At 46.7% G+C, this 23,231-nt stretch overlaps 1 protein-coding gene across 2 annotated transcripts; it reads left to right on the top strand.

Annotated features, from left to right (window-relative positions):
• The first annotated feature begins 1,812 nt into the window (after positions 1-1,812).
• LOC143781638 (microtubule-associated serine/threonine-protein kinase 4-like) lies at positions 1,813-14,700 on the top strand. Of its 2 annotated transcripts, none has more exons than XM_077268334.1 (16): positions 1,813-2,967; positions 4,411-4,512; positions 4,757-4,856; positions 7,130-7,197; positions 7,979-8,064; positions 8,300-8,508; positions 8,880-9,018; positions 9,106-9,238; positions 9,430-9,595; positions 9,702-9,800; positions 10,026-10,148; positions 12,709-12,815; positions 12,910-13,001; positions 13,361-13,434; positions 13,921-13,965; positions 14,195-14,700. In XM_077268334.1, the coding sequence occupies exons 1-16, from the start codon at positions 2,743-2,745 to the stop codon at positions 14,290-14,292; spliced, it is 1,866 nt and encodes a 621-aa protein (XP_077124449.1). In that variant the 5' UTR covers positions 1,813-2,742; the 3' UTR covers positions 14,293-14,700. The 2 variants fall into 2 exon arrangements, with proteins under 2 accessions (XP_077124449.1, XP_077124448.1); XM_077268333.1 differs by lacking the exon at positions 1,813-2,967 and adding an exon at positions 3,431-4,193.
• Positions 14,701-23,231: the final 8,531 nt, after the last annotated feature.

Raw genomic sequence — 23,231 nt, 5'->3', positions numbered from 1 at the left:
CCTGATCTATCTATCGCAATTAACGACATCACGCTTTCCCCCTTACCGGAAGTCCGCTGCTTCGGAGTAACCCTTGACTCTGCCCTGTCCTTCAAACTGCACATCCAAGCTCTTTCCACCTCCTGTCGCCTCCAGCTCAAAAATATCTCCAGAATCCGTCCTTTCCTCAACAGTCAATCTACTAAAATGCTTGTGCATGCCCTCATCATCTCCCACCTTGACTACTGCAACATCTTTTTCTGCGGCCTCCCTGCTAACAGCCTTGCACCTCTCTAGTCCATCCTTAACTCTGCTGCCCAACTAATTCATCTCTCTCCTCACTACTCCTCTGCTTCCCCCCTCTGCAAATCTCTTCACTGGCTCCCATTCCCTCAGCGTATCCAGTTCAAATTACTAATACTGACCTACAAAGCCATCCATAACCTGTCTCCTCCATATATTTCTGAACTAATCTCCCGATATCTTGCCTCACGTAATCTCCGGTCCTCCCAAGACCTCCTTCTCTCCTCCACACTTATCCACTCCTCACCCAACTGCCTCCAAGACTTCTCCAGAATATCCCCCATCCTCTGGAATTCTTTGCCCCAACACGTCCAACTATCAACCACATTCGGATCCTTCAGACGGAACCTGAAAACCCACCTCTTCAGAAAAGCCTACAGCCTGCACTGACCCCGCTGCCTCCTCAACAACACCGGAGCTACCGCCTCACCAACACCGGAGCTCCTGCAACCCTCAACCTATTGTCTCCATCCCCACCATCCTGTAGAATGTGAGCCCGCAAGGGCAGGGTCGTCACCCCTCTGTATCAGTCTGTAATTGTTAGTTTGTTTACTGTAAGTGATATCTGTAATTTGTATGTAACCCCTCCTCATGTACAGCACCATGGAATCAATGGTGCTATATAAATAAATAATAATAATAATAATTTGTGCAGCATTATATGGGGCAAATATCTCTATGGAGCATCTTATGGGGCCATAATCAACATTTGTGTAGCATTATATGGGCAAATATCTCTATGGAGCATCTTATGGGGCCATAATCAACATTTGTGCAGCATTATATGAGGCAAATATCGCTATGGAGCATCTTACGGGGCCATAATCAGCATTTGTGCAGCATTATATGGGGCAAATATCTCTATGGAGCATCTTATGGGGCCATAATTAGCATTTGTGCTAATCAGCATTTGTGCAGCATTATATGGGGCAAATATCTCTATGGAGCATCTTATGGGGCCATAATCAACATTTGTGCAGCATTATATGGGGCAAATGTCTCTATGGAGCATCTTATGGTGCCCTTATTAACCTTTATGCAGCACTGTATGGGGCAAATGTGTCTATGGAGCATCTTATGGGGTCATTATTAACCTTTGTGCAGCATGATATGGGGCATATTTTAATATGGAGCATCTTATGGAGCCAATCATAAATTTTATGGAGTATTATATGCGGCGTATTTTCTATGGAGCATCTTATGAGGCCCATCATGAACTGTGTGGAGCATTATATGGGGCTCCTGATTCAATATGATATTGAAAAACACTTAACCTACTGATATCTCAATTAGTTTTACTTTTATTGGTGTCTATTTTTATTTTTGAAATTTACCGGTAGCTGCTGCATTTCCCACCCTAGGCTTATACTCGAGTCATTAAGTTTTCCCAGTTTTTAGTGGCAAAGTTTGGGGTCTCGGCTTATACTCGGGTCGGCTTACACTCGAGTACATACGGTATATACACACACAAATATACTGTATATTTTTCTTGCTTTCTCTTCTTCTGTTGTGTTTTTTTGCACACATTGTGCCCACCATGAGGACAGAAAAGCCGGGCATTTCACTATCTAAATACACGCTTATGATTGCTGATTTCCCCTGTAACTAGGGCTGAATATTAGCGATTTCAGGCTCCGGCCTCCGCTGCACAGATGATCTGTGTCACGTCCTTTGTAGATTATAATAAAATGTATCACACGTCATATGACTGAGTTTGTCTTTGGAGTTTTTCACAAGCGGATTTTCTTTTCTGCAGCTAAAACATCAGATTAGTGAATGAGATTTCTGAAGCCTCATTCACATGCTGCGTTTTTTCCTTACTTTTTTAATATCTGCAGTATGTCAAATCCTTCGTGAGTTTTGCTGCTTTATTCACCCATTCAAATGAATGAAAAAAACAAAAAAAAAAAACGAGTATATACACTGCAAAAAAAAACCCACAGCAAATAAGTGTGGATTGTACACAATGGTTTCCTGCCACAAATCTGGTTTTTGATGCAGAAAAAAATGCTGCAAAAATGAAACGTAGGAACATAACCTTATCCTGGCTGTGTTCTAATTGGAAATAAAAGAGAACGGCCATCAAATCATGGAGCCGGATTTAATTCTATGGTGTTTCTATAATATTGCTGGGCAGTATGTATTTGTGCAGAGCCAAACATAGAAAATTCCATCACAACATTCCATTGATGACATCACAGACCATTGTGACATCACGGCTCAGTCACTATAAATACAAGGCGCACAGGGTCACAGCTGCCTTTGTTGGCTCTACAGTGACCGAGCGCTTGCAGTTTCTCTCTATCGCTGCTGACTTTGTTGGCTCCATAGTGACTGAACACTTGCACTTTCTCGCTATCACAGCTACCTTTCTCCATAGTGACTGAACACTTGCACTTTCTTGCTATCACTGCTGCCTTTGTTGGCTCTATAGTGACTGAGCACTTGCAGTTTTTCGCTATGGCTGATTTCCTTTTGGACAATCTTCAAGTAGAAGCACTATGGGAGATTCTTACCACCAATCGCCCTGAGATTGTGCTTCTACCACCCGATGGGGTCCTCAGCTTCACTCACCGGCTGGTGGTGGAGCTAGTAAAGGACTGCCTGACCAAGTACCACCGAGGTCAACTCACCTCAGAGTATCTGACGGATTTACCCCAGAACATCAGGACATTACTACAGCAGGTAAGTGGCTGACGCTGCACACAAATCTTCTCCATAATACTGGATAATAATGGTGGGATAGAAGCAGCGGTGGATAAAGAGTAGCCGGGGCCCCGGGCAGTTTAGAAGGTGGGGGCCCCCAGCACCCGATGTATCACATGACATATCACATGAGTCACTTTGATAGATGATGTGATAAGGCACACGATTAACATGCAGACGGTCTGGTGCACTACATGTTACAGCGCTATACATAATAGGGCAGGGGTGGGAAATCAGTATTCCAGGGGTCACATGAGAGATGAGATTGTTGTGGAGGCTGAACCAATAGGCTGAAATTAATTCTGCCAAATATTAATATATTGACTATAATTGTTTTATAGTATTAAATGTATTACTTAATATTGAGCAGAATTAAGTACGTTGACATCCCTCTATACACAGTAAAAGCCCATACACAGCCCGTTATATACACTAAGAGCCCTCATATAGCCCTTTAAATACTGTATGATCCCTCACATAGCCCGCTACATAAGTAAGTGCCCATACATAGCCCCAGTATACAGTAAGAGCCCTCATATAGCCGATGTATACAGTAAGAGCCCTCATATAGCCCCTACATTCTGCATGAGTCCACACATTGCCCCTATATACAGCTGAGCCATCACACAGCCCCTATATACAGTTTGAGCCCTCACTCACTTTAAATATTGCTGGGCAGCATGAATTTGTGCAGAGCCGTCCCTAGAAGATTCCATCACAAGATTCCATGATGACATCACCTGCCATTATGACATCACTGGTGATGGTCGGCCATTATGACATCACCGCTCACAGTCACTACTTATACAATGCACACAGGGTCCCGGCTGCCTTGTTGGCTCCATAGTGACTGAACACTTGCACTTTCTCGCTATCACTGCTGACTTTGTTGGCTCTATAGTGACTGAGCACTTGCAGTTTTTCACTATCACTGCTGACTTTGTTGGCTCTATAGTGACTGAGCACTTGCAGTTTTCGCTATGGCTGATTTCCTTTTGGACAATCTTCAGGTAGAAGCACTATTTGAGATTCTTACCACCAATCGCCCTGAGATTGTGCTTCTACCACCCGATGGCGTCCTCAGCTTCACTCACCAGCTGATGGTGGAGCTAGTAAAGGACTGCCTGACCAAATACCACCGAGGTCATCTCACCTCAGAGTATCTGACGGATTTACCCCAGAACATCAGGACATTACTACAGCAGGTAAATGGCGGACGCTCCACAAAAATCTTCTCCACAATACTGGATAATAATGGTGGGATAGAAGCTTCTTCATTCCTCAATATAACACAGGACGAGTCCCCAGATATGTAGTCATGGTATCTGCAGAGAGAGGAGCAGACGTCACATACAATGGCCGCCTCCATTGTGACCTTTCTCATCTCAGAATTTTCATTTTTGTTTCTTTTCGTCTTTATAGGCAGAAAAAAGATCTCAATATGGAGATTTGGCTCTTATTGAAGAACTGGCCGAAAAAGTCCTGTGTGTCCTAGAAGGTCCAGCCCGCTCATCGGAACGCCTGGTAAGCAGCCATCATCTTCTCTATACACGTCCTTGTTTTCTGATCTTCTCCAGATCACCAGTCAGATATCAGAAGATCTGGTGTTACATCTGAGAGGACGTTCTGAGAAAAGCCCTCATGATGGCGCCTGATCTGTAGTTACAGGTGGTGCGTCTGTAAATGGAGGTTCAGTCCTTCCTGATTCATGTATTTGGTGATTTAGTGGAAGGTTCCACATGTTAATTCTATATATTCTATCTATCAGGAGACACCAGAAGGCGACACCAAAGATGAGCGAAATGTGACCGAAGAAACCCCTGACCCTAATACGAGTCAGCCGGGGCCGAGCAGCGATCTGACCACAGGTGAGACGATCACACAACCTTCTACAGGAGATGTCCGGATAGTATAGAGCACAGGGGATAACGTCACATTTAGGCTGTGTGCACACATTGCGGATTTTTCACGTTTTTTTCCACATTTTTTCGCTATGAAAACACATAAAAAACCCATACATTATGCATCCCATCATTTAGAATGCATTCCGCAATTTTTGTGCACATGATGCGTTTTTCTTCCGCGAAAAAAATACATCATGGTAAAAAACGCAGAATGTTCATTAATTTGGCGGATTTTCACGTTTTTCCCGCTATTTAATGCATTGGGAAGCACCAGAAAAAAAACGCACAAAAAACGCGTAAAAAATGAGCAAAAAAACTTCGAAAATGCAAAAAAAACGCATGGGGATTTCTTGCAGAAAATGTCTGGTTTTGCTCAGGAAATTTCTGAAAGAAATCCTGAACATTTGCACATAGCCTTACTCTTTCCACTCTGTGTAATGGAACCTGGCAGCACATTTACATATGAGAGGACTGTACAGGACATTGTATATGGGAGGAGTGGGAGGACTGTACAGGACATTGTATATGGGGGAGTGGGAGGACTGTACAGGACATTGTATATGGGAGGTGTGGGAGGACTGTACAGGACATTGTATATGGGGCAGTGGGAGGACTGTACAGGACATTGTATATGGGAGGTGTGGGAGGACTGTACAGGACATTGTATATGGGAGGAGTGGGAGGACTGTACAGGACATTGTATATGGGAGGAGTGGGAGGACTGTACAGGACATTTTATATGGGAGGAGTGGGAGGACTGTACAGGACATTTTACATGGGAGGTGTGGGAGGACTGTACAGGACATTGTATGTGGGAGGAGTGGGAGGACTGTACAGGACATTGTATATGGGAGGAGTGGGAGGACTGTACAGGACATTGTATATGGGAGGAGTGGGAGGACTGTACAGGACATTTTACATGGGAGGTGTGGGAGGACTGTACAGGACATTGTATATGGGAGGAGTGGGAGGACTGTACAGGACATTGTATATGGGAGGAGTGGGAGGACTGTACAGGACATTGTATATGGGAGGAGTGGGAGGACTGTACAGGACATTGTATATGGGAGGAGTGGGAGGACTGTACAGGACATTGTATATGGGAGGAGTGGGAGGACTGTACAGGACATTTTGCATGGGAGGTGTGGGAGGACTGTACAGGACATTATATATGGGAGGAGTGGGAGGACTGTACAGGACATTGTATATGGAAGGTGTGGGAGGACTGTACAGGACATTGTATATGGGAGGTGTGGGAGGACTGTATAGGACATTTTATATGGGAGGTGTGGGAGGACTGTACAGGACATTGTATATGGGAGGAGTGGGAGGACTGTGCAGGACATTTTATATGGGAGGAGTGGGAGGACTGTGCAGGACATTTTATAAGGGAGGTGTGGGAGGACTGTACAGGACATTTTATAAGGGAGGTGTGGGAGGACTGTACAGGACATTTTATAAGGAGGTGTGGGAGGACTGTACAGGACATTTTATATGAGAGGTGTGGGAGGACTGTACAGGACATTGTATATGGGAGGTGTGGGAGGACTGTACAGGACATTGTATATGGGAGGAGTGGGAGGACTGTACAGGACATTTTATATGGGATGAGTGGGAGGACTGTACAGGACATTTTATAAGGAGGTGTGGGAGGACTGTACAGGACATTTTATATGAGAGGTGTGGGAGGACTGTACAGCACATATTACATATGGGAGGTGTGGGAGGACTGTACAGGACATTTTATAAAGGAGGAGTGGGAGGACTGTACAGCACATGTTACATTTGGGAGGTGTGGGAGGACTGTGTAGGACATTTTCTCACATTTTTTTCCAGATATCCAATGTGCCAGTCAGGAGATATCTAATGTAGAAGTCATATAGCAATCAGGATGGAAGTGCACTGGGGCGTGGAAGTGGTCTGAATGCAGTGACACGCCCCAGTGCACTTCCAGGCTAATTTGCATATGGCTCCTATGCCTTAGCTCTGCTCCCATCACTCACATGTGCAGCGAGGGCGATGGGATTCTCATTCATGTGGTGATTGGGGTCCTCCACCATTACATGACATTTATCTATGGATGCGCCGGAGGTTCCCATACACAGAATCCCCCTATAACGAGGATTAATCCCATTTGCACACGTCTTGTCATTTCTCTGTTATATCGCTGTATTGTGTCTGTAGGATTAATATCCTCTAATACATTTTATTTCTTCATCATTTTATCACTATTTTAGAAACAACTGAGCTGGCGGATCCTGACAGTGTAATCTTAGAGATCCCGGAGATCCAAGAACCTGCCGGTGTAAGTATTATAGAGGGAGATGTCTGTGTGTCACTGATCGTGGAGTGTGAGATCCCTCCAGTATTATCCCCATATAACCAGGGGGCGTCTCTATTCTAAGAGGAGATGACACTATCGCATTAGATAATAGCATTTATATTATAAGAATCTGTCAGAGGGTTTTTGTTCCTATCTGAGAGCATCATGATGTAGGGGCAGAGACCCTGATTCCAGAGATGTATCCAATAATTCATATATAACTCCGCCCACACCAGTGATTGGCAGCTTACTGTGTATAACCCCGCCCACACCAGTGATTGGCTGCTTTCCGTGTACACAGTGCATAGAAAGAAAACTGCCAAGCAGTGGTGGGGTTACACACAGCAATTGGACTACGTGGCATGAGACAGATAGTCCTCTGGTGATAATCTCCTGCTGATAAAACACTGATTTTATTGACTCAACACCACACAGCCTGGTAAGTGACGCATCACTGGAATCAGGGGTCTCAGCCCCTACATCATGCTGCTCTAAGAATACATAGCACAAACCTGCTGACATATTCTCCCGGTAAGTTCTCCTCTGTGTGATCTCCCACATTATCCAGCACTGTACAATGATTCCGGTGTATGGAGGACCCCCCTTATATTACATCCGTGTCTGCGGAGCGTCCGGCTCGTATCCTCCCTACATCGGATCAGTGCACATCAGCGGGGACATAATATCGGAGGAGACATTTCTGCATCTGGAGATGTTTCCCTGCAGCTTATAGATCTTAATATTATTTCTTCTTCTTTTACAGAACTTGATGGAATCATTGATCCCGGCAAGAAAGCCGCAAATGAGCGACTATGAAACATCCAAGGTGATCAGCAGCGGAACTTTTGGGTGAGATTTCTCTTGGCATAATCCACACTTCTCAGGCTTCCCTATGACAAGGCTTCAGCCTCAGTGCTCTGCCATTCAGTGTTATCATAGGGACATGATCTGAGTCCCCACCATTGTCCACATCTAATTGTCACTATTCAGCTCCGCTATAAACAGTGGAGCAAACTGATCGGTAACAAATCACCGGACTGTTAATAAGGATTCATTATAAACCATGGCTTCTCCTTCTCTCCAGGACCGTCTGCTTAGTTCGCCATAAAGACTCACAGAAGATCTTTGCCATGAAGAAAATGGCCAAGAAGAACATGAATACTCTAAAAGACGTGGAAGGGTCCTTTCTGGAGAGGGACATTTTGACATTCGCGGATTGTCCCTTTGTGGCCTCCATGCTCTGCTCCTTCCCTACGAGATCTCACCTGTGTATGGTCATGGAGTATGTAGGAGGTAGGACACGTCCATGTATTATATTCAGCCCATGTCTGCGGACATCTTATCACCGCTCCTATCATTAGGACTTGTCCTCGTGGACGGTGACATTCCCACATTCAGTATAGGGATTACGGAAAGTCATTGATGTGTGTGATGTCCCTGTATGTCCGCACTGAGCAGGATCTCCAGCTGTAGACCACATGTCACATCACGTCATTAGTGACACGGACGACATTTCACCATGACCTCAGACTAATATTCTGTGCACTATAGATGATATCTGTATAGAGTCTCTCCTGCCCCGATGTCTCCGCTCACTTCTCAGGATACATCGTGGTGATCTGCTGTACAAACCCCTCACCGCTCATATTTCCTTTCTTCTATAGGTGGAGATTGTGAGACCCTTCTAACCACCAGGGGTCCTTTATCTGTCCCCTCGGCCCGCCTGTACTTTGCAGAAGCGGTTGTTGCTGTGGAATACCTACACAGCTATGGTGTGGTGCATAGAGACCTGAAGCCAGAGAAGTAAGTGCCTCCTGTAGTATAATAATGGAGGGAAGTTATCATTTATCACCACGGCCTGTGTGACTAAAACCATTTTCTCTTTCACAGCCTCCTGATTACAGCTGCTGGACACATTAAAGTCGCAGATTTTGGGGTTTCAAAAGTTGGTGTCATGACACCAGGAACCAACACCCACAAGGAATCAGTGGAGGACATCATCAGAGAGTTCAAGGACCGTGAGGTCGGTATCACTTACAGGAACTTAGCTTGTTCTTTACACATCTCATCACACTATTGTCTCTTCTCTACGTTCTTCATTTCTGGAGAACTTTTCCACTGATATTTTATCTTTTGTCATTGTGGCTTTATGGCGTGAAATTGTCATAATAATCATTTCATCGATTCTCATCTCTACCTTCTGTTGGCTTCCAGGAATGTGGCACCCCATCTTACATGGCCCCAGAAATCATCCTGAAGAAAGGCTATGGAAGACCTGCTGACTGGTGGTCAATGGGGATAATCCTGCACAAATTTCTTCTGGGATATGTACCATTTCGCGGAAACACCCTAACTGAGCTTTATAAGAATATTGTCGGTGGTAAGTAGAATAATCTGATCATTGCTTTGCCTAGTTACATGGGTTTAGTTAATTCCTTTACAGTCCAATACAGATGTTTTATTTTCTGTAATTTTCTATATAACAGGAGACCTAATTTGGGACTGGGATCACGCTCCTCCCCCCGATGCTCAGGACCTTATCAGTGACCTGCTGAGAACAAATCCTGCACAAAGACTTGGGACAGGTAACAGATAAAATAGTATTAATATTCACTTCTTACACCAAGGACTTATCACTCAAGTCCATAAGGATCAGCACTTCTCTATTTGCTTGTCTATTTCTAGTTCTCCATACTATGACTTTCAATCTATTTCCTTCGGTGATGTCAGTAGTTCAGATTAAGATAAACTGTTCAGATATGAAGCAGTCTCTGACAACATCCGCATCACTTTTGATTTTCTTTTTCTAGGAGGAGCGTTTGAGATAAAGAATTATGAATTCCTGAGTGAATTGGACTTTGACAACCTTCTAAGTCACAAGCCAGAGTATGTTCCTCAGCTTGTGTCAGATGTGGACACCAGCTTATTTATCAGTAAGTAGAAGGAGACATCATCTAGACTAAGCGGGTGTTTGTCTCGTCTTACTTAATATATGACAGTCAGTTCCAATTAATATCTACTATATAATTGTCTAAGGGTCACTTCCGTCTTTCTGTCTCTCTTTCTATCACGGACATTCATTGGTCGCGGTCTCTGTCATGGAAATCCAAGTCGCTGATTGGTCGTGGCAAAACAGCCACAACCAATCAGCGACGGGCACAGTCCGGCGGAAAAATGGCTGCTCCTTCCTCCCCGCAGTCAGTGCCCGCTCCGTACTCCCCTCCAGTCAGCGCTCACACAGGGTTAATGGTAGCATTGACCGCAGTGTAACCCACTCGGTTAACGCTATTAACCCTGTGTGACCAAATATTTACCATTCATGCTGCCTATGCAGCATGAATAGTAAAAAGATCTAATGGTAAAAATAATAAGAAAAATAAAAAATAGTTACATACTCACCCTCCGTTGGCCCCCGGATCGAAGCGGCCGGTTACCGAAGCTCCTCGCGACGCCCCGGTGACCGCTCCATGCATTGCGGTCTCGCGAGATGATGACGTGCGGTCTCGTGAGACCGCTGCGTCATCATCTCGCGAGACCGCAATGCACTCTTCAGACTGGAGCGCGCGAGGAGCATCGGTAACCGACCGCTTAGTTCCGGGGGCCAACGGAGGGTGAGTATGTAACTATTTTTAATTTTAATTTTTTTTTCTAACAGGGTTATGGTGCATACTACGTGACTGGCCAATATACTATGTGACTGGCCAGTATACTACGTGGCTCTGTGCTGTATACTAAGTGGCTGGGCAATATGCTATGTGGCTGGGCAATATACTATGTGGCTGGGCACTATACTATGTGGCTGGGCAATATACTATGTGGCTGGGCAATATACTATGTGGCTGGGCAATATACTATGTGGTTGGGCAATATACTATGTGGCTGGGCAATATACTACGTGGCTGGGCAATATACTACGTGGGTGGGCAATATACTACGTGGCTGGGCAATATACTACGTGGCTGGGCAATATACTACGTGGTTGGGCAATATACTACGTGACTGAGCAGTATACTACGTGTCTGTGCTGTGTAAAGCTGTAGTAGCACCGTATGCAGTGAAGAAGCAGTGACCCACAAATTCAAACACAAAAGTCTCTTTTAATGTGTTTCTTCACAGCATTAAAGTCCAGTTCACATAAATGCATATAACTTCAGTGATCAGTTTACACCAGTTCAATGCAATACATTTCACATGGCTTTAGATTTGCGGTTCCTAAACAGGCCAGACTTCCCTTGTCCAGTTTCCCTGGGCGACCGCACGCCATCTCAGACTCTATATGTCTCCATACACACAACCTCATATGTTGCAGACACTACTCACGCCAGCCCTCCTCTGACTAGTTCTCGTGGGTGTCCTGTATCGCTGTATCACAGTCTCTGTACTCACTCAGCGCACTGCACTCTTTATCCTCTGGAGTGCAGCCGGGTACAAATAAGACAAAGTCTCTGTACTCACTCTTTACTCACACAGTCGTACACAGTTCAGGATATCCTCTGGATAGCAGCCGGGCACCATATCCACCTGTTTGCAATCGTTGCACATGCTAGTCCTCTTTCGGGCACAGGACATCCACCTCCGGGCACAGAACATCCACCTCCGGGCACAGGACTGTCCACATCCGACTCCTACGGGCACAGGACATCCACCTCCGGGCACAGGACTGTCCACCTCCGGGCACAGGACTGTCCACATCCGAGACCAGTACCATGGACGACTTGCATCTCTGTGTACGCTGCGGGTACCAGGCTATTCAGCTGCCCTGGGTGCTGGCTCTGCTGGCCTCCATGCACTCTGCAGACCAGCACACACCAGACTGACACTGACGTGCACCTCGCACACCTGGCCTGACCTGGCCAGACACCTGATACGTCCTGACACGGCCTGCACAGCCTGACACACCCATACCCCTTACTGCAGGGCTTTTAAACACACCAACCTGTGTCCTTCAGCCACCTGGAAAACCCGGACCGGAAATCTGTGACTCTCATGCACACCTATGGACTTCATCCGTCTGCATGCACATTCTGGGGAGAACAAAAAGCGCCCCCTAGCTGCATCAGAGGCCACAGCCTCACAGCTGTATACTACGTGTCTGTGCTGTATACTACGTGTCTGTGCTGTAGACTACGTGTCGGTGCTGTAGACTACGTGTCGGTGCTGTAGACTACGTGGCTCTGTGCTGTATACTATGTGACTGGGCATTATACTATGTGGCTGGGCAATATACTACTTGGCTGGGCAATATACTATGTGGCTGGGCAATATACTACGTGGTTGGGCAATATACTGCATGGCTGGGCAATATACTACGTGGCTGGGCAATATACTACGTGGCTGGGCAATATACTACGTGGGCTGTGGAATATACTACGTGGACATGCATATTCTAGAATACCTGATACGTTAGAATCGGGCCACAATCTAGTTTGTTATAAATAGTGATTGTGTCATAGTGGCAACCTCTAATAATATGTAATTACTTATGACTTGTAGATCACGCTGATCCAGACAATCAAATGGTCTCAGAGGAGGACACAAGTGAGGACAATGAGAGCCTTTTCTTCCAAAATTTTACATCATCCTCTGAAAGGCTTTCTAATGTAAGTATGTGGTCAATAAATCTAGAAAATGTAAAATTAACCTCTAAAAGTAAAAAAAAAAGAATTTCATATCTTTTATTTTGTCTATATTTAGCTCTGTACCATCACTACCAGGAACAACACCAACAATGAGGATCCTAAGTCCCCTCTAGTGTGTACCCAAGCATCAAGCAGAAGCATCGAAATGTGAGTAAATCATGGGGCCATTACTGGGGGCTCCAGGCTGAAATATGTGCACAACACCAAATATAGGACATAATATCTATAATATCAAGTGCAGAATCCGCTGGTGATAACAGGCCATAATTGCAGTTGGTCATGCATTGCTAGTGCTGCCCACACTGTAGGAGACATGTAGTATTACAGGCCGGACATTCTTAGTAGCTGTTTTCTGCTTAGATCCATAGAAGATAGTTTTGAGCAGGAGACCTTCCCCACTATGACTTTCATATGTCCTATTAGGCCCTATAGTCGGTGTTCTTCTACTCAGACAACCTGTTTTATACTTTTACTTGTGATTTACACTGTTTTCTTCTTCCAAACAGGCAGAGAAAATCTTTTCCTGAATCTGCTAGTGATGATGCTATAACCAGCTTGCCATCCTCGTCCCCAATCTCAGGTATGTACATGTCCATAGCGCCAAAAATGTGACTGTTGCCATCAAGGGTCCAATATCTCCACATGGTTTTTCTGTATTAGGTCTCCTATGTTTTCCATGTTTCATGGATCCCAGTTATGTTGCCCATGGGCCCAGTCTCTATTTCCGTAACTTTGTACATTATTATCATGGATGCTGTGATACGTTGTAGCATCCAGTGACCTCCGTCATCATAACGAGACATTGTCTCCTATAGTAGAATATCGCTCATTAGGAGTGCACCACATGGCGGCACACAGGGCGCTCACTGCTCCATATTAGTGACACATCTAATGCCCCTCAGATGAGGTCATGTCCGGTGTATAGGACTTATTCTGCCCTATTATGTAATGCCAGATTATCAGGACTATAGGGGACAGGTCTAGAACAATCCCACTATACACAGCACAGATACACGGCAGATCCCATAACAATATGTCCTTACTGAGTTGTTGTTTTTGTTTATAGAACAAGAAAAATCAGAAAATGTGGAAAAGGGGAAAAAGAGACGAGGTAAGTGTGAGAATCAGCTCCATGTTGTGTGAGGTCGGTCAGGGAGAATACTTCATGTGGAGCAGATGTCATCTGTCGGTGATGGGATTGTCACATGTGTGATGGCTGACGATGATCCCTGACCTCTGTGTGATGAGATTCCTCTGTCGTCCGGCCACAGTGACCGCACAGTAGTATCATGTCCTATGGCGTCCCATCACTTACATTATATTTCTGTCTCTTCTCATAGGTTCCATCTTACGCCGGATCTTATCATCCTGCCGGCGTGGATTATCCAGGGCTGCTCGCCTATTTACATGTTGTCACCGTCCCCCTAGAGACATCTAAAAGACGGGACACCTCGGCATCCAGCGCCCTGAAGACCAGCAGATCCACCATCACTGCTGGAGCTTTATAGAAGAACCATCACCATCTACCTGTGTCCTTCTGACTGTTACACCAGCAGATCCACCATCACTGCTGGAGCTTTATAGAAGAACCATCACCATCTACCTGTGTCCTTCTGACTGTTACACCAGCAGATCCACCATCACTGCTGGAGCTTTATAGAAGGACCGTCACCATCTACCTGTGTCCTTCTGACTGTTACACCAGCAGATCCACCATCACTGCTGGAGCTTTATAGAAGGACCGTCACCATCTACCTGTGGCCTCCTGACTGTTACACCAGCAGATCCACCATCACTGCTGGAGCTGTATAGAAGGACCGTCACCATCTACCTGTGGCCTTCTGACTGTTACACCAGCAGATCCACCATCACTACTGGAGCTGTATAGAAGGACCGTCACCATCTACCTGTGGCCTCCTGACTGTTACACCAGCAGATCCACCATCACTGCTGGAGCTTTATAGAAGGACCGTCACCATCTACCTGTGGCCTTCTGACTGTTACACCAGCAGATCCACCATCACTGCTGGAGCTGTATAGAAGGACCGTCACCATCTACCTGTGGCCTTCTTACTGTTACACCAGCAGATCCACCATCACTGCTGGAGCTTTATAGAAGGACCGTCACCATCTACCTGTGGCCTTCTGACTGTTACACCAGCAGATCCACCATCACTGCCGGAGCTGTATAGAAGGACCGTCACCATCTACCTGTGGCCTTCTGACTGTTACACCAGCAGATCCACCATCACTGCTGGAGCTGTATAGAAGGACCGTCACCATCTACCTGTGGCCTTCTGACTGTTAGATCTCTGCCCGGACATGTTCGGGTCTGGCCTATGTCACCAGACTCTGCGGTATCCATACTGCTCGCAGACTGCGCTGTTACTGATCACCTGGTATCTGACCCCGGCTTCTTCCTGACTAGGATTTCGTCTATTGATTCTGTTCCTGATTTTGTCCTTCTATCCTATTATTATTATTATTATTATTAATAAAAATTACAAATATTATTACTCAGATTTTTATTCTGATTCCTTTTCGTCTTGACCTCTGTAGTAATAGTGAAGCGCCCCCACTGCCGCAGGGCCGAGGGGTACCCGGTACCGGGCCTCTGAGTCTCTGCTCTGTGGTTGTCACGGTGGCTAGACCCGGTCCGTGACCCTGCTGAGGGGCGCACAATAAAAGGTCGTGGTATGGTGCTGATGTTATGGTGCGGTGTAGTGCCGGTCGCGGTCAATAACGAGGACACCAGGTTGCAGTCTCTTTACCTCTTTACTGAAGGCTTCTGAGTCCTCAATCCGGAATACGGTTAACAGGGCTGCGCAAGTCCGGCCGGTCCGATGGCACCTCCAGAGTTCCCTTCGCAGGTGGAAATCTGTGCCTACCTTCCTGCGCTTGTGTGTTGTGGTCCTCCCCTGCTGTACTTACGGGATAGTACCCCACAACTGTTGTGTCTGTTTCTCGTGTTCCCTCACAACTCGATTCTCATGTTCTCCCTCTACGTCCCCCTGATCTTACGGTTAGGACGCACCCGTATGACGGGGAGGCTCGGAGCTCTTCTGGGACTCCAGCGTTGCCCCACTCCTGTTGTTACCCCCCTGTGTCTTCCTGGGTCTGGGTGAGACAGCCCGCCTGTAACTGACTGTCCTGCCGTAGGTTTGAAGTTTGGCTTGGAGCTCTATACTTCCTCGGCATTCCGGCCACCGGTTATGCGCCTCAATAGGATGTTGCCTCGTCTTACAGCACGACTCCTACTGGTATTCTCCTTGTTGCGTTGATCTCGTTTCTCACTCAGCACAATAAACCTCGCTTCTTGTCCTTTCTTAGGGTACCGCCGCTATATCGTGCAGGCGCGGTCCCGTAACGTTCTCTCTGGTTGCTAGGCCTCTGTCAGGATCCCACCCCTGACAGGGACCCCTCTGAATCTTCCCCTACAACACTCTCTGCCACAAGGTGTTGCCTGGTTCCAACCCAGTCAGCTTTCTTTCTAACTTCCTGCCTAACCCCCAGTTTTACCAGATTGTGAGGAGTGGCCTAATAAATAGAACCCTTAGCTCCCCCTGGAGGCCAGACTGTGAAATGTATTGGTGTCTGTGATACCTGGTCAGATGAACTCCTTCAGTGCCATCAGACGTTCCGTAGCCCCCCTTAGTGGCGGAGCCACAGTACTGCAACGACCAGGACTCTGGGGCGCTGCACTCCCCCCCGGTTAAATCCAGTACTCCTGGACTGGGAAGAAAACAACAATACATGTCAGCAAAAAGACATACAATTTTGAAAATGCAAGTACAAGTAAACTTTTTAACAGAGCTTCCCTTTATGGGAGGTGAGGACACTTGAACGTTACAAACATAGTTAAATACTTTAACTAACTTACTATAAATAACTTTTCTTACCCAACCGGGTATTCTACTAAGTGAAAAATCTTTGAACAATAATTTAACATTGCCTTTAAGGACGTACTCGCTAAATCCACTAAAGACCTTCTTATATCACATATAAGGCTAATTAACGTTTTTGCATTCTTCTACTTTATGTCTGCAGGACCGCCTGTCCTAACTGCTCCAGACCTACTGCCTCTCCTTTCTGTACAGGACCGCCCCTTTCCGCCCGGGCCTACTGTCCTTCCACTACTATACACAGTATAGAACATATCATTTTTCTTTCAGTTCAAGATCACTGAGCCATCTCTATATGGCTCCTAAGAGGACTCACCACTAACCCCTACGGGTTCACTTCCTGTCCTCATTCTTCTATTAACATTATTAAACATTTCTTACAATCAACCAGTTAGCTACATATAACTTTTACATATCAGCATTATCAGTACTTTCTTTCAAAACATCATCATTCTTTAAGTGCTTTTGATGAACATCCCCTTTAAGAGGGGACCAAGTCTCTATGAGGTAGTGCAACTTCTCCTGCTGCAAGTCTGTTTGCAGTAAGGACTCCGATGCTGGTTCTGCGACCAGTGTCTTCGCAAAGAGTCCTTTCGCTTATAAAACCAGTAGAGAGCACCCTTAAGAAGGTGCAAACTATTTACAACATTAGTTTTTGAATCATTCACCGTCCATGATTCGGCAGTCTTTTGATAACTGTGCAAAAAGTAGAAAACAAACAAAAAGCAATAGGGATCCCGGGTCAACAAAGGGATCCCTTTAAGAATAACCCTAGACGGGTTTTAGCAGCAAAACAGTAGAAACAGTTAACTATTTACAATCATTTAAGCATTTTTGCTTACTCATCTTGTAGCTGTGCAGGGGGTGGTCTTCTTCCAGGCCTCACCCGGCCAACGGGTCGCGTTGGTGCAGCAAGGGCCGGTCCTGGCTCCAGCAGCGACAGGATCCCTCGTCGGGATGCCCTCCTTGCTTGTGGACGAGCGCGACCCAGAGGCACGCAGTGGACCCGGACCTCCTGAGGTTCCGCGGGGACGGGCTCCGGCACCTTCCCTGCAGAAGGCTCGTCCTCCAGCGTTCCGGCAGCAGCCTGGAGGGCGACGCACCGCTGGACGCCTCGAGCTATCCAGCCAGTTTCGCCAGCCTCCCTCCTCCACCGGGTATAGGTCACTGCGTCGCCAGGCTCCAGGTCGCAAGCGAACCTTCCTCCACAGGGCTCCACTTCCTCCCGGTCGACACGGACCTGTAGTGGCTCCCCGATCTCCTGGATAACTCCCTTTCCTTTCCGGGAGTTAAAGGATATCACTACACCCCAGTGCGACGGTGGAACCTCCTCAATGCTCCTCAGATCGACCTGGGCTGCTGGTTGGGGTCTGCTCCGCCACGCTGTCATCAGGTGCTGCAGGTGCTCCACCTCCGGCAGGATCCTCAGGCCCTGTGCCTGCAGCTCACACTCCGCCGCGGTCGGGATGAAAGAAGTGGGGGACACCGGAGACAGGCGAACCTCCGTAGGTTGGCCCAGCCGGGCGATCACACGGGCATCGGCTTCCAGGCGGTAGGCTATCTGCCGGGCCTCGGCTGCAGCCACACACTCCTCGGACGGCGGCCAGGGGGGTCGGCCCATCGGTAGCTCCGCAAGGGTCAGTTCCCGCAATGATGACATGTCCGGGGCTGTGTCGGGTTGTGCAGCCTCTCGCTGAGTCGGGTCATTCCCACGCGGTGCTCCCGGCGTCGCCATCTTCGCTTCCTCTCTGGTGTCCTCTTCCCGCGGTCTCTTTCGTGGGCGGCCCCGTCTCCATGGTCTCCATCCTCCAAAGAGAAGGAGGAGGCGGACCTCGGCTGCTGACGGACACGTCCTTAGGACACAGAAATATTTAGACTGGGCGGCCATTGTCGTTCGCGCTCTCCAGCTTGTCTACGCCCACTCCACGCCCCTCTTCTTCTCCTGCGCTCTCCTCAGCGCTGTAATGGCGGATTTTGGCGGTAAATGGCAATACACAGTCCTTGCAATAAGTTACAGTCCAAGTATAATAAATCACAGTTCCAAGGCACACATGACCTGATTCTTCAGGCTTAAGTAGATCCTGTTCGTGACGCCAAGTTGAAACGCCCCCACTGCCGCAGGGCCGAGGGGTACCCGGTACCGGGCCTCTGAGTCTCTGCTCTGGGGTTGTCACGGTGGCTAGACCCGGTCCGTGACCCTGCTGAGGGGCGCACAATAAAAGGTGGTGGTATGGTGCTGATGTTATGGTGCGGTGTAGTGCCGGTCGCGGTCAATAACGAGGACACCAGGTTGCAGTCTCTTTACCTCTTTACTGAAGGCTTCTGAGTCCTCAATCCGGAATACGGTTAACAGGGCTGCGCAAGTCCGGCCGGTCCGATGGCACCTCCAGAGTTCCCTTCGCAGGTGGAAATCTGTGCCTACCTTCCTGCGCTTGTGTGTTGTGGTCCTCCCCTGCTGTACTTACGGGATAGTACCCCACAACTGTTGTGTCTGTTTCTCGTGTTCCCTCACAACTCGATTCTCATGTTCTCCCTCTACGTCCCCCTGATCTTACGGTTAGGACGCACCCGTATGACGGGGAGGCTCGGAGCTCTTCCGGGACTCCAGCGTCGCCCCACTCCTGTTGTTACCCCCCTGTGTCTTCCTGGGTCTGGGTGAGACAGCCCGCCTATAACTGACTGTCCTGCCGTAGGTTTGAAGTTTGAAGTTTGGCTTGGAGCTCTATACTTCCTCGGCGTTCCGGCCACCGGTTATGCGCCTCAATAGGATGTTGCCTCGTCTTACAGCACGACTCCTACTGGTATTCTCCTTGTTGCGTTGATCTCGTTTCTCACTCAGCACAATAAACCTCGCTTCTTGTCCTTTCTTAGGGTACCGCCGCTATATCGTGCAGGCGCGGTCCCGTAACGTTCTCTCTGGTTGCTAGGACTCTGGCAGGATCCCACCCCTGACAGGGACCCCTCTGAATCTTCCCCTACAACACCCTCTGCCACAAGGTGTTGTCTGGTTCCAACCCAGTCAGCTTTCTTTCTAACTTCCTGCCTAACCCCCAGTTTTACCAGATTGTGAGGAGTGGCCTAATAAATAGCACCCTTAGCTCCCCCTGGAGGCCAGACTGTGAAATGTATTGGTGTCTGTGATACCTGGTCAGATGAACTCCTTCAGTGCCATCAGACGTACCATAGCACCCCTTAGCGGCGGAGCCACAGTACTGCAACGACCAGGACTCTGGGGCGCTGCAATAGATCTTCTCATCCCTAAATACATTTGACATTACCCAGAATGCAGCAGCCAGGCTCATATTTCCATCCAGCAGCTACACTGGCGCCTCCTCCCTGCTGTAACAGTCATTGCACTCACCCACAAAGCTCTCCAGAGCGCTGCACCGGCCTACATCTCGGTTACTACCATACGTACATTCCAATGAGCTGAGACCAACACCCTCTGTAATCACTACCTCCCACTCTCACATTCAAATGCCAATATTTGTTACTGGTTAAACATTTCTGGAAATAACTGTAGGTCAATGGGAATGTTAAAAAAAGGAAGACATCCAGGCATTATTTTGCATTTTTTTTTTAGCATTTCTATAAGTTTTTTTTTTTTCGATGCTTAATGGAATTTAAAACAAAACAATCAGAAAGTGTTGGAAAAAATACCGAAAAGCACACACAAAAAAAAAAAAACAATTAGAAAAACACTGCAGAAATGTCCAGGAAACAACCAGAAGAAGCAAAAAAAATAAATACATTTTTAAAGAGTAGAAAAAGACGCAGTGTGAACACAATCTTTTTGCAGAGTTTTTTGGAGCAGAAACTGCCTACGTGCACACAGTATCTTTCAGACGCTGCCACAGTCGCTGGAGTTTTCACTCAAAAAACCACTTCAGGAAAAAGCCAGCGGTTGGTGTGGTTCTGTGTATGGGACTTTTTCTGCTTGACTTGGTTCAGTAGTGAATTATTGAGCATTTTTTCACTATGTTCATACTTAATTTTGTGTTTATGTGTTTTTCATGTCAGATTCTGTGACAAAATCCAAATATAAAAAAAATAAATTATATCTCTTGTAACTGCATCTAAAAATAATCTTGGGCTCCTTATCCATACATAACTCAAGGCAGTTTTTGTCAGTTCTTGTAATGTTTCTGCTTGAAAAGAAAAAAAAAACAAGCTAAAATTTGACTACTGAATGCAATTAAATATTTTTTTGTTGTAGATTTTTCTGGCTGAACATTCTGTGCCAAAATACCATACAAAAAACAACAACATTCTCTTTGGATATGTTCACAGGGAGATCATTTTTTTTATCTGAATTTTTCAGGATGAAAAATCAACAGCCTAAAAACAATAAATTCTTATAAAAAAAACCCCAAGATTTTTGACATGGATTTTTTTACACCATTTTTGTATATGGAGTGATTTTTCTACGTTCATTTGATTCAGTTGTCAAATTTGAACTTGTTTTTATGGCAGTAAAAAATTACCGTCAGATTAGGTGTTTTCTTATTTTTGTAGCAGAAACGCCTCAAGGATTGACACAGTGATTCTTTTTCCACATAAAAAAAAAAAAAAATAGCACCATGTGCAATGTAGATTTATGTTCACACTGAGGTTTTGTGCAGATTTAAGACCAGGAACTCTCCAAACAAAACATATTACACAGGGAACATGGTAGGTGGGGGCCTGTCACAGATAATGGCCGCTGCATTCATTCTTCTCCAGCCAGTGACTGCGGACCCCCTTCTAGTGTTCATGGGACCCCAGATACAATTACTTCATCCAGCGAATAGGCCGTCAGATATAGAGGAGACTCTGGGAAAATTAGACAAATCCACCAGGTGCTACAGAAGCATTCCTGAAGTGCTCCCGGTAAGGTCGTGATGCTGCGCCACCAGACAGAGCCGAAGCGTCTGCGCGTATACTCAGGGGGCAGACAAGGTGTGTAATGGGGTGCGGTAATGCACAAGGTCCTGTCAAGTATGGAGAAGCCCTTTAACCTCAATGGTAAAAATTACAAAATTAAGCCCCATGTGTCACGAGAGAAAGAGGCATTATTTGAATATCTGAATGAGAATATTATTTCCGTGATCATGTACAATAAACTCTGAAAATATGTCTGGTCGGGAACAGGGGAAACCGGGCCGGTCCTGATCTGGTTAAATGAGGCCTCCATTCAGGCTCCCATCAGCTCTACAACAGCTTGATCGCAAGGTGCAGAATGGTCGCCATGGCAGCCAGGGTCCTGCTGAAGGCCCACGGCCGCCATCTTGGCACTCCTGTAAGACCCAACAACAGGCTGAGCTTCACAGAAGACAGCGATTTGTGCTATATACTTACTGCAGTATATAATACAAGTAATCGAACAGATCAAAGTTTATTCATGGTATATCTTGCATTCTAAAACGCATTTTTTTTCACTAAAATTAAAACTTGAGAGGAAAAAGGGGGTGCGTCTTATAATCCGAAGGCATCCTACCGGGAGACGCGGCTGTGGTGGAGCGGCCACAGGAGGCAGGGTCGCTACTTCAGGAGGCCTGCAGTGTGGCGGCAGGAATGGGGCGATGTTGCGGGCCCTGGGCTCTCAGAAGATGTCGCCCGGCGTTCCGTTTCCCATAGATTTCTCGGCTGTGGGCTTCGGGTAAATGGAGGCCGGAGGCGGTGCATGCTAAGGCTGCTTTCACACTATCGTCGGTACAGGGCCGTCGCGCTGCGTCGGCCCGACACATACTGTGAAAAAAATGCCCGACGCGGGCAGCGTAAGCAGTCTTGCGACGCTTCCGCTGCCCCATTGTAAGGTCCGGGGAGGAGGGGACGGAGTATCGGCTGTACATGCGTGGTCGAAAATGGCGGTCTCGACGCACAAAAAAAGTTACATGTAACGTTTTTTTTGTGGCGGCGGTGCACCAAAACACGACGCATCCGTCACACGACGGTTGCGACGTGTGGCCATACGTCGCAATGCGTCGGTAATGTTAGTCTATGGGGAAAAAACTCATCCTGCAGACAACTTTGCAGGATGCATTTTTTCTCCTAAACGACGCATTGCGACGTGCAGCCAAAAACGCTAGTGTGAAAGTAGCCTTAGATGAGGTAATTTTGGCTGCGGCACAGATTGCTGTGGTCTATGAGGGCAAACCACCAAAAATCCAGGTTTGGATTTTTTGACACCCAGTTACCACTATTAGATGTGATGCCACTTTATGATAGTCAAGAAGCGCAAAAAATGAAGACACCATTATAGGTCAGTGATGTATGTGGGCGGCCATTATCCATAGAAGCCTTCTATCCTTGTTTTTGCTCATTTTTTATTGGTCCATGATGAATTTATGACAGGATATAATTTACTCTCATGTTTCTCACTGTTTTTGTTTAATAGTTTTATTCAGTAGCAGGAGCGAGAGCAGAGAGGACGCACTTCAGTGCTCTCCATGTCATTCCTGAATCCTGTCAGACCAGCACAGCCCGCCATTTCCAG

The sequence above is a fragment of the Ranitomeya variabilis genome, chromosome 6 (assembly GCF_051348905.1).
Source record: "Ranitomeya variabilis isolate aRanVar5 chromosome 6, aRanVar5.hap1, whole genome shotgun sequence".
Classification (NCBI taxonomy): Eukaryota; Metazoa; Chordata; class Amphibia; order Anura; family Dendrobatidae; genus Ranitomeya; species Ranitomeya variabilis.
The sequence above is the reverse complement of the archived record's forward strand: the minus strand, read 5'-3'. Positions and strand labels throughout refer to the sequence as shown.